At 35.4% G+C, this 16,999-nt stretch overlaps 2 protein-coding genes across 3 annotated transcripts; both read left to right on the top strand.

Moving 5' to 3' along the window:
* Positions 1 to 2,791: 2,791 nt before the first annotated feature.
* LOC132546300 (guanine deaminase-like) lies at positions 2,792 to 16,557 on the top strand. Of its 2 annotated transcripts, XM_060210023.1 has the most exons (16): positions 2,792 to 2,979; positions 4,263 to 4,406; positions 7,193 to 8,062; positions 8,399 to 10,115; positions 10,506 to 10,597; positions 11,090 to 11,261; positions 11,807 to 11,894; positions 12,314 to 12,416; positions 12,598 to 12,625; positions 12,830 to 12,937; positions 13,916 to 14,023; positions 14,222 to 14,319; positions 14,456 to 14,523; positions 15,100 to 15,249; positions 15,551 to 15,697; positions 15,828 to 16,557. In XM_060210023.1, the coding sequence occupies exons 4-16, from the start codon at positions 9,999 to 10,001 to the stop codon at positions 15,920 to 15,922; spliced, it is 1,374 nt and encodes a 457-aa protein (XP_060066006.1). In that variant the 5' UTR covers positions 2,792 to 2,979; positions 4,263 to 4,406; positions 7,193 to 8,062; positions 8,399 to 9,998; the 3' UTR covers positions 15,923 to 16,557. The 2 variants fall into 2 exon arrangements, with proteins under 2 accessions (XP_060066006.1, XP_060066008.1); XM_060210025.1 differs by lacking the exon at positions 13,916 to 14,023.
* On the top strand, positions 2,880 to 8,562 carry LOC132546274 (monocarboxylate transporter 9-like). Its single transcript, XM_060209985.1, has 4 exons — positions 2,880 to 2,979; positions 4,263 to 4,406; positions 7,193 to 8,062; positions 8,399 to 8,562. The coding sequence occupies exons 1-4, from the start codon at positions 2,880 to 2,882 to the stop codon at positions 8,560 to 8,562; spliced, it is 1,278 nt and encodes a 425-aa protein (XP_060065968.1).
* Positions 16,558 to 16,999: the final 442 nt, after the last annotated feature.

Raw genomic sequence — 16,999 nt, 5'->3', positions numbered from 1 at the left:
GATCAAAATACTATAGGGGGATCATTTTCTGATGGCGGATCCAAATATGATATGACATTGGTAGTTTATATGAAGAGCTGACTCTTTGCTCCAAGGACATTTGTACTTAATAATGGATTTCTCTCCTTTCCCACTTTTTTTTTTTGAACCTGGGAAAGCTAGGATTCAGAAGTATTGATTCATTTCAAAAATATGCCCCATCTCGAATGACCGTCGATTTTATTCTAATATAATTATTTACTGTCTGAGTATAGGTTTGTACATAGGATTACCTATATATCTGTAGTTATCTTTAAAAATATATCGGGTAAAATCCAATTTGCATATTTAAATAACTCATTTAAATATGTTCTCAAATTTGGACACAGTAATGTTTTAAAAATGCCCTTTTGAGACAAAGACTCGCCCACCGTCATCCCTTAAGTGTATTTCTCATATTGATTTCATTAAATCGTGTATTTGAGTGTAGTGTCATTAGCATATATGGTAATCATGTTTAAAATGACCAGCTTCGTAGCAATATTTTCGAAAAAAGGACAGAAAATACCCCACAGAAATATGCTGAGATTTTGAAGCTAATGGGTTCTTGTGTAGCGGATCTGTTATACATACGTTCAATATACGTTACCTGTCTCTCGATACACAATGATGTACTTTTAAAATAATTAAACACAATTAGTCAAACGGATGTGAAAACCGAATTTAATTGTCACAAATTACAAAATGTAATCCCCGATATTATTCGCTGTCTGATTTCGTTGGTATTCTTAAATTAGTGTATTTTGAAATGAATGAATTTGAAACGCTTTAGTTCAGGTTTTCCTTATTGTATATATATAATACAAAAACATGATTTCAGCACTTCCTCAAATAGAAGCCAAGTGTGATGTTCCTGGCAAGCCTAGGTTGTACATGAACAAAGCTTCCGAAAATAACGTTCTCTGTTTGTGTATCTCTATATTCCTAATCTCTTTTAAGAATGCGGACGTGCCAAGTCCGTTTTCGGTCTGCTGAGTTAGCGTAAATTGCATTCTGTCGATATGTTGCATTATCTAGGGACACTGAGAATAAATGTCAGGATTACGTCATTCACCTTGGTTTAGATAGACATAGTTAACCTAACATGAAGAAATTGGCGATCATGACAGTATTTGTTTTCAGCTAACACGCGAATGTTTCTCAAATGACGAAAGAAAATAACATGTGATCACCATTCAATTAGAATACAGAAATTAACCAACCACTGGAGAAAAAAAAAAAAAAAACACGGAAGGGGTTTCCAGGTGATGTTCAGAAATATAAAGAAATGTAAAATTGAAACATTAGTTGAACTTTCAATAGCTCTTTAGAATTATGGTAATTTCATAAGATATCAACTTCCGACATTGGCTAAAACACAGGTAGTCACAGGTAAAACCAGAGGTAAATACAGGTAAATTCATTTGAAATTAACTATAACCCTTTTCACGGTATTCCTCTGTCCATGTTATTTTTAAAAAAGGACAAATCGGGACACAGCCCTATGGAAACACGTGTCCTTTTGTTGGCTGACTTGTTTTTGTTTACATATGTGGTTGAATTTATCAAAGAGCTTATCGATACTTGTCACAGATTTTGCAAAGTCCTTCAATTTCACTTTCAGATGTATTAATGTATTGACGGATCTCATCAAGAACATATTAGTTCCTTGTGTGGTGGGAAGCTGGACGTGTTTGGTACTCGTTAGTTTGCCTGTTGGTTCCTTTGTTGTATACCTTGTCCTCTTTTGGGAACACGTTATTTCTTTCTTGGATTGTTTTATTTTACTATATTCACACAAACACAAACACACACACCCCCGCCCACCCACCCACACACACACACCCTATCACACACACACACACACACACACACACACCCACCCACCCACCCACCCACACACACACACACCACACACACACACACACACACACACACACACACACCCTCACACACACACACACACACACACACACACACACACACACACACACACGCACACACACACACACATATACATTTATATATACATTTATATATAAAATTCGGGTATAATTAAGACAGGTTATTCAAATCTGGAACTTTAGGATAAAAAATATTAGTGTATATGATGCACTGTGTTAATTGTTAGGACATTGTTGAACAATTAATGGAGGAAGACAGTTTTTGACTCGTGCCCTGTCCGGGCCTCGTGCTTACGATCTACGGCACCATATGTACATATATATGTATATCTGCTGACTAAATCCCTACTTAATGGTATATGTAACTGTATACTGAATCCGTTAGGAATAACGAGACAGGACGTTTAATGAACTCCCTCATTATAAGTATGATTCGTCATTAAAATACTAGCTGATGCCAGCAGCCATTTAGTATTGTACAAAAAAAGGTAGATTAAAATAGATCGTATTAAAGAGACAATGCTGATCTGTCTTGCAGAATAATCAATTCCTTGACAACACATTTAAAGTAGTTTGTCTGCTTATCACTGCTGTCACACGATAACACGAACTTCATAAAATCAATAATCAAAACTGACAGGAACACCAATATATTTATGTAACAGACACAAAAAAATGAATATAAAGACTTCTTCAGATCTTATAAAGACATACATTTTCATTTGCCAACTTTGTGCAAATCAAACGGCACTATAATCATTGGGACACCATAAATACTAGTCCTAGATTGCGTGAATGGCAATTTGCCAAAGAAGGGAGGTAACCAGAGGTATTGTGTAGCTGGATGACGCATTCACGGAACATATGGCTCCAATGCAGAACACATCGAGGAGAAGATGGGTTGTTTTGATTGCGTGTTTTTTAAACATGTTTTTATGTTCTGGTTTCCCGTACAACATGTCGGTGTTGAATACAGAATTTCTACGAGCATTTGGAAAAAGCAAAGCTGAGACAGCACTCGTACAGTCCGTTACAGCAGGGATGCTACTAAATGCAGGTACAGTGTAGGGTTAAGTGTGGAAGTGAAGGTCATTACACAAGAAGGTCAAACACATCAATACTTATGTACTTATAGTAGTATAAAAAAAATATGACCTGACTAAAGAAATAAACAGTTGAACTATCAAGTGTTACAATTTACACGTTAAAGAATTTAAATGTATTGAGTTACTGAAACACCATTAATCATGTCAAAAAGAACAAAAGGATATTTTAAGTCACTGGTGCTTTGAACTTTGTATTTGTCGCGATCATGTACATTGATAGACAAGCTATGTTATGCATGATCACGTAATCTCACAATGGACGACATCAAGTCTTTAAAAAAAATACTCCAAATAACACGTGTTTTACAAGGTCAGCGGATTACTTATATCTTACAGTTTCTTATTTTCACGATTTTAAGACAATATTATATCGACATAATACTGAGACGAAAATAAGGTTAGCCTGATTCATATTAACATAAGCTGATATTTGAATATCTTTTGTAGTACATGCTAAACCTTAACTGGGACACAATGAACACTAGCCCAAACCAAAACATTTACCTCAAGTGTTGGAAGTGATATAGTGCTGATTTTGAAACATTGATTTCCGTTAGTACAAATATCGTCTGGTAATACGTTCACTTTGGACATGTTGAAATCCATTCATTTTTTAAAATGCTTAAACATTGATCAATTAGTACTAACGAGATCAGCAACATTTGTAGGTTAGGGGTTACGTTTGTAGAAGACACTAATGTCTATATTTTAATCAGCTTACACTGAGCGTAGTATGAGGAGTGTACTTCACCAAAACAGGGTCAGTACAGTCATATTGTCTGTTTGATTTGTGCAAATACGGAGGTCACCGTTAGTTACCTCAGTCACATGTAGATCAACGGAAATTATCAACATTTTTATGCTACAGCAAACTTTAAACAATTTCACTCTGTACAAGTAATTTTTACAGTCCCACAGACAGCTTGTCCATACACGCTTTCAGCACGTGTGACCTATATGTGCTTGATATATTAACTGCACTTTTGACTCTGTTGATTTTGTGATGTCTAACTGAGAAAATGCTAGGTTTACGGTCACGTACTGTTTAATGCGGATGTAATGAGGAATTGATAAAATGGTTATGAAACTCATCATCAGTTTAAAACAAACAAACAAACAAACAAACAGACAAGTGAACTATTTCTCCTAATTTTAATGGAAAACAAATCTTAATAAATCTAAATATATCTACACATATTTTACGTGCACATACGTGCTTTGCGTGTTATTTCAGGATTTCCATGTGGACAGTTTGTCAACAAATTTGGAGTTCGAAAAATGGGTATATGTGCTGGTTTCCTGGCTTCAATTGGCCTGATCCTTTCATTCTTAGCAACAAGCATTCCGTATCTAATTACCTCTGTTGGAGTTGTTACAGGTAAGTATAAAAAACAGTTCTTCCATATTTTATGTACATTTACAAATCATTGCTGGTCGTGCCGTGAACAGTCAGGACAAGATCTATTGTAGTAGCTGGCGGATACCTCATTGAAAAACATGCGAGAGGTCCGCCGCATACTCAACAAAGTAATTAAGGTAAAGAGTCTTGTCCAATGACCCTTTCATAATAGTATAGGACGATCTATAATCTCACCTGATGTTCAAAGCCTGATGTTTTATCGACTACGGTATCGCGGTTCCCCAAATCGAAGTATAATTTACCAAGGACCTGATTCAGCACTGAGTAGGTGTGAAAATAGAAATGAATAGCTCGTTTTCTAAACATAGCTGAAATCTAGTTCACATTTAATGATTGTGGTTGTCCATTGATGTCAGTTTTAGCAGATTTAATTACTTCTTTATAATAGTACTGATATCAAGTATGGGTGTTACTATGTACGCAAATATGTTTGACTTAGATTAAATGTCTTATAAATTTCGTATATATATATATATAATATATATATATGTTTATAGTTTAATTTGACGAAAACATTATTTATCATCTAGATATGTAAACATAAACAGTCACCAAGTCGAGTTAAGTTATAATAATTTTTATTATGTATTACAAAGCACTCGGATAGAGATAGCCTATATTTGACTTGAAAACATTTGCGATAATCGACTGAAAATAGCCGATACTCGCCTTGAAAACGTTACCAAAATCGTCTGATGAAAGCGATACATGGCTTGAAACGTAACCAAAAACAGACTGAATAGCAGATACACGACTTGAAACGTTACCAAAAATAGACTGAAGAAAGCCGATACACGACTTGAAACATAACCAGAAGTCGGCTTGAAATAGCCAATACAAGGCTTGAAACGTAACCAAAAATAGACTAAAAATAGCCGATACACGACTTGAAACGTTACTAAAAATAGACTGAAGAAAGCCGATACACGGCTTGAAACGTTACCAAAAATAGACTGAAGGTAGCCGATACACGACTTGAAACGTTACCAAAAATAGACTGAAGATAGCAGATACACGGCTTGAAACGTTACCAAAAATAGACTGAAGATAGCAGATACACGGCTTGAAACGTTACCAAAAATAGACTGAAGATAGCCGATACACGGCTTGAAACGTAACCAACAATAGACTGAAGATAGCAGATACACGGCTTGAAACGTTACCAAAAATAGACTGAAGATAGCAGATACACGGCTTGATACGTTATCAAAAGTCGACTATAGGTAGGAGATACACGGCTTGAAACGTTATCAAAAAATAGACTGAAGAAAGCCGATAAACGGCTTGAAACGTAACCAAAAGTCGACTATAGGTAGGAGATACACGGCTTGAAACGTTACCAAAAGCCGACTAAAGATAGCCGATACACGGCTTGAAACGTAACCAAAAACCGACTGAAGAAAGCCGATACACGGCTTGAAACGTAACCAAAAATTAACTGAAGATAGCCGATACTCGGCTTGAAACGTAACCAAAAATAGACTGAAGAGAGCCGATACACGGCTTGAAAGCGTTACCAAAAATCGTCTGAAAATAGCTGATCCTCAGCACGAGTACGTCAGCGAAAACCAACTGAAAAAAGTCAATACACAGCGTGAAAAACAGAGGTTATCGCCTTAAGATAGCCGACAGACGACATGAAAACTTTACCAATAATAACCGACACCCAGCTTAAGAACTTTAGCAAAAATCGCCTGAAGATGGACGATACCCAGCTTGAAAAAGTTAGCGAAAATCGCCTGAAGATGGACGATACCAAGCTTGAAAAAGTTAGCGAAAATCGCCTGAAGATGAACGATACCAAGCTTGAAAATTACTTTGCTTTGTTGATGCTTTTATGCCAACACAGGTGTATACGTATGTACTAACAGCCTCACACGTTTATTTCTGTATGCATTCAAAAATACATAATGATGACATCGTACTCTTTCAGCTTTGCTATACTAATAGAAAATATTTATTTTTGGTCTCATACAAACTTGAATATATGCTTGTAAGTATACCTCTGTTAATGGTATTATCTCCTACAGGATTATCTCTGTTAATGGTATCATATTCTACAGGTTTATCTCTGTTAATGGTATTATCTTCTACAGTATTATCTCTGTTAATGGTATTATATTCTATAGGATTATCTCTGTTAATGGTATTATCTCTTACAGGATTATCTCTGTTAATGGTATCATATTCTACGGGATTGTCTCTGTTAATGGTATTATCTTCTACAGGATTACCTCTGTTAATGGTATTATCTTCTACAGGATTATCTCTGTTAATGATATTATATTCTACAGGATTATCTCTGTTAATGGTATTATCTTCTACAGTATTATCTCTGTTAATGGTATTATATTCTATAGGATCATCCCTGTTAATGGTATTATATTCTACAGGTTTATCTCTGTTAATGTTATTATATTCACTGGAATACCTCTGTTAATGGTATTATCTTCTACAGAATTACCGCTGTTAATGTTAATATATTCTACAGAATTACCGCTGTTAATGTTATCATTCTACAGAATTACCGCTGTTAATGTTATTATATTCTACAGGATCACCGCTGTTAATGTTATCATTCTACATTAATACTACATTTATGATATTATATTCTACAGGATCACCGCTGTTAATGTTATCATTCTACATTAATACTACATTTATGATATTATATTCTACAGGATCACCGCTGTTAATGTTATCATTCTACATTAATACTTCATTTATGATATTATATTCAACAGGATTTGGACTTTCTCTTGGATTTGTATCCATAACGACATCTGTTGGTGAACATTTTCATGGAAAAGCAAGATTTGTGGCCTTGTCGTTTGTGAGTTCCGGTTCCGGCTGTGGTGCAATGGTATTCCCTTTCCTGTTGGATTATTTAATTAAGATGTATGGATGGAGGGGGTGTCTTCTCATTGTGGGAGGACTTATGGCAAACATGATTTGCTTCACCGCTATTTGTAAACCACCATCACCTAGCATACAACAAAATTTCCCCAGATTATTGGTTAATGATGATATAAACTCCAGTCAACAAACGCCACACAATCAACAAATCGTATGCAGTTATGAAAACAAGACTTTTACTGTAAACAACACAAGCTATGTTACGCCTAATCAAGAACATTCCTTTATAGCCAAGTTAAAAGTATTGACAGGAAACTACACTTTTATTCTATTTATTGTTGCAGTGTGTTGTACACTTCCGGCATACGATGCTACTTTGATTTATTTGATAGAATTCCTGAAAACGAAATCCTTTGCTGACAAAGACGCTTTGTTGTTATATTTCTTCATGAATGTAGGCAACACGACGGGTAGACTAGTTCCCGGACTGTGTAAGCACATACCGCACATGGGTGCTCTGATCATACCCGCGCTGTTTACTAGTCTCAGTTGTTTGTCAGTCGTCGGTCTCTTAGAGGCATCTTCCTACTATCAACACGTACTTCTTATGTGCTGTTTCGGAGTGTCGATGGGAGGAAATGTGACGGTGTTGTCTATGACCACCATGAAACTTGTGGGACTCGCAAATTATTCCGTCGGTGTTGGGATTCTGATGACCCTTGTTGGTCTTTGTTGCATGTGTTCTGGAGCCATTTCAGGTACGTGATCACACACATTGATGAAGTAAGCACGCAATTAATTACTTGATTAAGCAAACAATAAAATAAGCATTTACAATTTCTCTTCGGATTTCGTTTGAACTCGTAGGCTTATTTTGTATAGACTTGTACAAACTGTTATATTTTATGATATTGAACTAATTTTGCTCATAGAAATACCAACGCGTTTCTTTAAAAAGCTGCGTGTTTATTTTACGATTTTCATAAAAGCGACATGAAAAGTGAAATCAGAAACAATAGTCAGCCATAACTGACCAGTCGTGGGTGTACCTGTTCTTGTTTTGTGGTAAATTCTCATTATCAATTACGTTTCAGGTGGGTTGTTCGACATCACGGGATCTTACATGGCTTCGTTTTACGGCGTTGCAGCCTGTCATGGCGTGGCTGTATTTCTGTACATCATTGCCGCATCCATGCGTAAATACAAGGCAGCAAACACAAAAGAGTATCCAAGCAGTGCTAATGGCGAGCTTCTATAACATCAATCATGATTGTACAACTGTTGTGCTGGGAATGGTCCCTCTCCGATGTCCAGAATGAGCTGCTCCATCCCGTTCGGTATCTTCTAGGAATTGGATGTCGAACTGAATCGTAATCGTGTAACACAAATTTCATCGATATATTAAGTGGTTGCTGCAAACTGGACATAGCTGCACAGGATCAGCGCTTGGTTTACAGGTCAAAGGTTACACTATGTAGTGTTTATCATTATTCTCGACATTATAACTACTTGCTATGGGTATCCAACCAAATGCAGCATTTGTACGCGTGATAACCATAAATCGTCATGGATATACATATATACCAGTGGAAACTATCGTCAAACATTTTTGCATTTTTATAAATCTACAAAAAAGGTCTTGAATCCCCTATGAGATAAAGTGTACTTCATTTTCTACACAGATTCAAGTCATTTAAAATTTACATCACAAACGCTTCTCTTCTAAGCTAACCGGTAATAAGTATGTATAAGATTATGCATTTAGTGTATAAAATATGCAATCTGTGTTTTTAAATAAATAAAAATCATTGCTAGCCGGAATGTTCAACGTAGGATGTAGATGCAGCAGCATTGACATGCATGTCGCAAAACACAAACTGTATACAGCTACGTCATCATGAATTTATCGACTGTTTTCTCAACAGTACATAAGCAACTAACCTTATTTATTGTGTATGTACATGTAGCTTGCTACTTAAAGAAAAAAATATTCGATAAGCTCTGGTGTTTTCAATTGTAAACCAAAAACTGAAACTTCTGTGTCGTTTGGTCAAAATTTGGCCAAAATATATAGATATCGTCCGATTCTAATGGTAATTGATATGTAAGTATGCTTTCACATAAAAAACTAAATGTTGACATTTGTTTTCTAATTAGACAAGATGGCCGCCACATAACGACTTCTGTCTGATTTTTGGAAGTTTAGATGTCAGAACTCAAAACAAATGGTGTATAGGTATTGTCTGATATCAGGAACAAAGTTATTAAATCTACTTGCTGATTTTACAAGATGGCCGCCGAAAGGAGACTCTGATCTGATTGGTTGAAATTGACATATTGTCCGATTTTGGTACATAGCTTTTGTCAGACACAACAAACACACCGATGATGTTCTTTGTCTTTTTGGACAAAATGCTTGCCATACCGATATAATGAAGGTGGCGAAATTTAAATATTGTTCTTTATTTTTTGACACTACGTACATCAATTACGACTGGGTAATGTATTGGGACATATGTAACGAGTCCCGTACAGTTAGTACTCGTTGAACGATTGAGAGTATGCAGGTTGCACGTGTTCCACATTGATGTACGACTTAAATGTCAAGTTTAGTACAAGTGTGCTACATCCGTTATATAGACGACCCTCGTCCAAGTTCAAGCTTATTTCGGGGATTGAAGGAGATTTTAAAATATGTCCGAAACTTTGTTAGAATCTTCGTTTGCTATCAGCGGAACATTTATCCACTCAACGATAACCTCGCCTCTGGTGATTTTAAGTGATCATTGCATCGGAGTGATATCGGGAAAGGTAGGATATGAAATATGCTGATCTCTTGGAATATATTTATCTTTTGGGATATGAATTTCAACATCAGCTGTAATTGTACAGAATATTTATAAAATATGTTCATGCATCAATGATGAATTTTGAACGGTTATTCGACATACAGCTGAATTTACGCAAACTATATGTACTAACATTTACAAATATTTAAACATTAATGCTTAACAAATCTTTACCTGTTTAGATCTTCGAGGTTTCATTTACTAAATATCCTTTCACATTGTAAGCTGTTATGCCTATGTTAACAATTGCCGTTTTTTATCGTTATGATAGATGATGTGTGAGTGAATTGATACATCTGTGGCAATGTATTACTTGAAGATAGCGCAGACTAACACCCTCGCTTTCTTACAGATAGTTTTTATACAGAAGAATGACAACAAAATAAATGACGTATTGGAGAAATATAACATTGACGTGGGTAACATAATATGCCTAAAAGGATTGTGAGTATAATAACGGTCAGAACTACTATAACATAAGTATTTTGAGTATATATAATTGGCAGGACTACTTATACATAGGAATTGTGAGTATACAAAAATGTCAGAACTGCTACTTCATAAGAATTGTGAGTATACATAACTGACAGGACTACTAATACATTAGAATTGTGAGTATATATAACTGACAGGACTACTAATACATTAGAATTGTGAGTATATTGTGAGTATATATAACTGACAGGACTACTAATACATAAGAATTGTGAGTATGTTGAGAGTTTTGTCCACTTGTTGGTATTCTACTAATTGGTTTGTTTCGGAAGCTCCTATAACAGTGTTGTGCTTTATTTCATTTCCTCAGTTATATTGCTGGCTACCAATTTTGAATTGTTTCTAAGACTCTTGTCAAATTAAATGAATCTCTGGTGAACGCATGAAATCATCATTATAAATGGCACACAATCAGTAACAATCTATTTAACATATCTTCAGACAGTTCGTGATCCCTGGATTCGTCGATACTCACATCCACGCACCTCAGTACTCAAACTGTGGCAAATGTCTGGATGAAGACATGCTGTCATGGCTTCACAAATACACATTTCCCACTGAAGCAAAATTCGCCGATCTTGATTTTGCCACGAAACAATACTGGAAGGTCGTGGTAAGTACTTCAATATATACCTAATTCTAATTTATCTGATATTTGAGTGAAAGCACGCCACCTGACGAGTAGATACCGATCTGTTATGTAACGTTTGTAATGATCACATGAACACATAGGGGATGGGGGATAAATAGAGGCTACACAACAAGTGGTCGTGGTATATGTTATTTCATTCACTCGAGCTAAGTTTTCAAGAGTTACTAATACACGAGCGTTATTTTGTTAAATTACTAACGAGAAAACCTATTCATGGTTGCATTGACATGTTCTACATCCACGTGAATTTTGTATAAGTTATCAGTTGGGACGTAATGATATGTTTTTAAGTGAATTGCCCCCAGATAACATAGGTAACTCCCCCCCCAGAAACATTTTCAATAGTTCTTAACCTGAATTGAAAATAGATCTGCTTGTTAAATGAATTTTATAACTGCCCATTCATGACTGATGGTTTTGTTATACGCAAATGATAATGAGATAAAAGTTAATGATTGTTCAGAATATTCTGAAAACTGTAAACGTGTTAAGGTATTATGTTGTAGTCTCGAGTGGTTAAAAATGGAACAACCACTGCTAGTTACTTTGGAACGATTCACACAAACTCTACGTTGAAACTCTGTGACGTCATACGTGAGTGATAATATTTATCCTTCTTCCTGTCATGGTTAAGATCATTACATCAGCATGCTGGATAATATTTTTTATATTGTTGTAAATAGGCTGTGTTTACATTTGATAATTGTGAATATGTTTTGCACCTTTTTTGTCGTTTTGTCGTTTTGTCGTACGCGTCCTCATTTGAATATCAAATGTTGAATATAAACAAAGATAAATGTTTGTTAAGTTTCATCGTAACAGTAATTGCACATAATGAATTATTTGCTTTTCGTTGGCTCACTCTTGATTTTGGTACTAGTATCATCTCACATTTTGTAAATAGGTTAGTGTTACAGTTGTAGGTTAAATGATATGTCGTTAGTTGACACACTTTTCCCTGGCGCTTGATATTGCTATGATCAGTATTAAATGTACGTGCTTTTATCTTATAGAAAGTATTGGACAGAGAGGCATTGTCGGCAAAGTCAACATGAACCGGAACTCACCTGACTATTATAAAGAAAACACTACAATATCTGTCCAGGAAACCAAGCGGTTCGATTTAGTATTCATAGTTACTAATAATATATATCATTATATAAAGTGTAAACTATTTTGATTTTTGTTATCAAATTAAATAATGTCAAGATTATCAGAAATGAACAAAACGAAACAGACTTTTGGACTCTCATCAAATACAGTAAATTGGTAGTTAAACAATATGCTACTTTTTCAGATACGTACAAGAGGTTGTCATGAGAAAGGTTTGTATCTAATTACATACATATATATTTGTGTAGACTGGTTAGCGTACTGTGATATTTTTCGACATATTTCGATTAAAACAATAACCCAAAGACCATATCTTCTTTACGACATCTATTCACTTTATAGTTCACACGTGTCAGACCATTCATCCCTACAAGATTTACCGGGAAACCGCTGTATGTCATCTATTTACTTTCTAGTATACACTCATCAGACCATGTATCACCCCGAGATATGCTGGAAACTGCTGTATGGGTTTAATGAAGCAACTCGGACAAATTGCCCGAAGTAATGAAATTCACGTACAGGTAATAGCAGTGTGTTTTTTCTTTTTTTACAATGCTTTGTGATGAGCTCACCTGGCCCGAAGTTTGTAAAAAAGAAATGACCTTGGCTTATATTCAAGGTCACAGGGGTCGAATTTGTTAAAATATTTAAACATTTTTTTCTCGTGAACTCATAGGCTCAGAGACATGAAATTTGGTTGGCATGTTCCTAGGATGATTCCCGACAAAGTTCGGAAAAATAAATTACCATGACCTATGTTCAAGGTCACAGGGGTCATTAAAAAACCATTTCAATTACTTTTTCTCATGAACTAAATGGCTGAGAGGCATAATATTTTGCTGGTGTATGTATATCGGGCAGTGAGCCCTGCATGCCCATTGGGCCTCTTGTTACTGCACTGATATGTGATATAGGTACATCAGAAGGTGTATATAGTCGTCTTCATTTACTTGTCGACATGGTTTTGGTTAAGCCAGAGTTTTGTTTTTTTGTGTGTTTTTTTCTTTTCTTTTCGCTGAAACAAATCACTGACCCCATCACGATGAAGGTTCATACAGAAGACAAAAGTAAATAGCACCTTTCAATAAAAAAAATTGAAATTAAATCTATACTTAATGAAGCCATGGATATCGTGATGTACAATCATGCCGTTACGATATTGATTATATTAAACCTTTATGTAGAGTTACTGGTCAAGTGTTAGACGCGATATTTTTTCTATGTCCGGCTTAAACAGAAATTATCACTTTGTAAATACACATTACTGATGCCAAATACATTAATTGTTAGTGAATATAGTCTACATACATATGGATACCTCAATGATTGATCGTAGTTTTTGCTGCTTAGCTTTTGAGTTGTGTTCAATAAGCCTAGAATTTACCTTCCATGTCTCCGTTTATTTTCTCTTCTCTCAATACACTTAACCCAATTAAAGGTGACACCATATTCTTGTGTTCTTTTATACAATAGAATATATTCCATCTTATTAAAAACAGACCCACATAGCTGAGACGACAGAGGAGTGCGACATGGTCAGGAAGCATTTCCCAGAAAATGAGTCCTATCTAGATATTTACAACGAGGCTGGTTTGCTTACTCGGAAGGTACAAAGCACAAGCAGACATGAACATAAATATGTTAGGTCATTGGATTATTATATTTATTCTTGTATAAACATCTACGCGATTTCCTTACTGTATGTATATGTCCACGGCGACTTGAATGTTATTGCTTTTGTTGCAAGTTTCACATTAATTTGGTTAGTTTCCTAATTGACATTCATCCAAACTTACCTTAAACAGACAGTTCTCGCGCATGGGATATATCTGACGCCAGAAGATCGCAAACTAATCAGGGAGCGGAACTGTGGCATATCACACTGTCCAAATTCCAACATATCGTAAGTTAATGTGCATTTTCAAAATTCCTTACTTGAAAATGGCGTTATTCTTCCCCTAAATCATTTTTGAAATCGTTACAATTTTAACATTTTGATTAAATACTAAAACTGATCAGCCGCTGCTTTATTTTCACAGAATACGCAGCGGTATGCTTGATGTGAGGGCATGTCTCGATGACAATATAAGTGTTGGTTTGGGCACTGGTAGGTTTTGTAATACAACTAAGCTTTCAGATATCCATATGTTGTCTTGTTAATCCACATCTAAATGTGTACAGTTTTGTTGGAACCCTCCTAACAGCCAATAATATTTAGAAATAATCCTTGGGGATATTTGAGGCATTTCTATCTTTTTGAAACAATTGAAATGAAGGAAGGTGTCTTGTATTTGATTCGTATCAATGTTTCGTAAGCAGCAGCCTGGCTTGAACCCTTAACCCTTAATATAAAGAATATTTGTGGTTAGATCTTGACGTTATCAATCGACACATTTGATATCAGCGCATTTGTTCGTTAATATCAGATATGAATTCTAATGTAAAGATATACAATATTACCTTTACAAAGGTAATCGACCGCATATTCTTTCAAAATGCAAGTCCGGTCGCTTATCATTAATGTATTATCATTTGGTACCACCGAACTTCATCACATATCATTGTTGATGTTCAGTTGGTAGATGAAATCACAAGACGACATTCCTCATTCTTCAGAACTGATTTCGTTTTCCACTGGATAACCTTTCACTTTTATCTTGTTTGTTTATAAAACTTTTACTAGACATTTCTGGAGGTTACAGTCCATCAATATTGGATGCAATGAGGACGGCCATTTTTACCTCAAACACGATCGCTTTGCATAAGGGTCCTAACTATAAGCCGCTTGATTATCAGGACGTTTTTCGACTTGCAACTTTAGGAGGTGCCAAAGGTAATCACTGTTAAGTGAACAATGAACTTTACCTTATATATTTTACAAACAACATTTACTTTTTCACTTGTGTCTTTTGTAAAAGTATTGGAATGCGAGGAGCAAATGGTTTCGTCGTAATGAATTGTAGTTTTCCTACGCAGTTCTCGATCGATTAACACCTTCTACAAGTTTGCATAAATGCCATGCTAATATTCACGATTTTGTAAGGCAATTGTTGATTGTGAAATCGATGCATGTCGTGATGAATTTTTTTTTTTTTTTTTTTTTTTAATTTTTTCAAGTAGTCCTTTTTTGCTAGTTTTAGATATGGAAGATCACATAGGTAACTTTGAGGTCGGGAAGGCGTTTGACGCCCTACTTGTTGATCCATGTGTTGACGGAGGACCAATCGATGTTTTTAGAGAGGACACCATGGAAGACATCATTCAGAAATTTATATTTCTCGGTAAATATTTTTCACATACCCGTAGTAAACATTTCCTAACAATATGTACAACTGATTATAATATAACTTTACCCAATTTTACTGAATATGCTGCATTTGTTTAAAATTCAACAACTTGTTTTTTTCACAGGTGATGACCGAAACATCCTGAGCGTGTTCGTTGCCGGAAACGACATCTTAGAAAATTTTGTTAGGCAAATCAGCTCACCAAATGATGGAATATGACTTTTTTTTTTTTTAACTTGATACTGAACTTTTATGGTTTGTGACTGTACGAATCGGTTGTACAACACGGATGGAATGTAGCAGTCTGATAACCAAGGTTGTTTTAGTCCTACGAGCACATATAAGCGATCTTGTACATATATCCGTATCAGCATGAAAAAATATGACTTGTCGGAGTTGTCAAACTGCAAATGACCTTTATAACCTATCTTGATGGTTACCATGACAATTTCATTTACGGCGCTATTTTGCGGTCATATGGTGACAGCGACAATCCTGATTGGTCTAAGAATCGCCGAAATAAGTGATAAGAACAGAGGCTGAACCTGAAACTGGGAGCTATGTACCAAAATCGCAATGTTAAATGGTGAAAATAGATTACAGTGTTCAGAGTGGTATTCAGGTTACTCTCCTTGGTAAATTTTAATCCATCTCTAACCACTCCATTAAAATAGTAAGATCAAAACAACAGTCGTGCAACTGTTATTACGATCATGAGACTGGTTACACGTCAGTTGCTGAATGTTAAATGTACCTTAAATTACAATACAGATTGTTGATCAAAAATATGTGGTGGCAAGAAAGGATTGATTTGAAATAAAACGTTGGAAACTGCAAAGCTTGACTAACATGAATACACGTCTTATGTTATCTGTCACAGTTCACTTTCCCATCCATGTTTTATGGCACGAGGAACTGGACATGCTGACGTCAGTATTCGGGTAAACGAAGAATGTAAAAGGTTTATACCTGAAGATATAAGCATTGAATTGTTATCAGATGGTAGTATACAGTAGAAATGAATACAGTTCCGGGGACAGATGAAAAGGATGTCGCATGTTATAAATAGCTTAAGTGATTCAATTCTGAAAACCAGACGGGGAAATATTGATATGTCTTGGCACGGTGTTTAAATCTAAATTGCTACACAGCATTTGTCAAAGGCAATACTAGATCCATATAAACAGTATGGAGATGCAGTTTGACATTTACTAATCGTTGTCTTATGTATAACTATATCTTATCAAAGATCGGCTCTAGCGAAATAGCGATCTATTTGTCACATATTTAGATAAG

The sequence above is a fragment of the Ylistrum balloti genome, unplaced genomic scaffold (assembly GCF_031769215.1).
Source record: "Ylistrum balloti isolate Yb309-2 unplaced genomic scaffold, AGI_CSIRO_Ybal_v1 Utg369882, whole genome shotgun sequence".
NCBI classification, from domain to species: Eukaryota; Metazoa; Mollusca; class Bivalvia; order Pectinida; family Pectinidae; genus Ylistrum; species Ylistrum balloti.
Note: the sequence above shows the minus strand (reverse complement) of the source record. Positions and strands in the feature narration are given on the sequence as shown.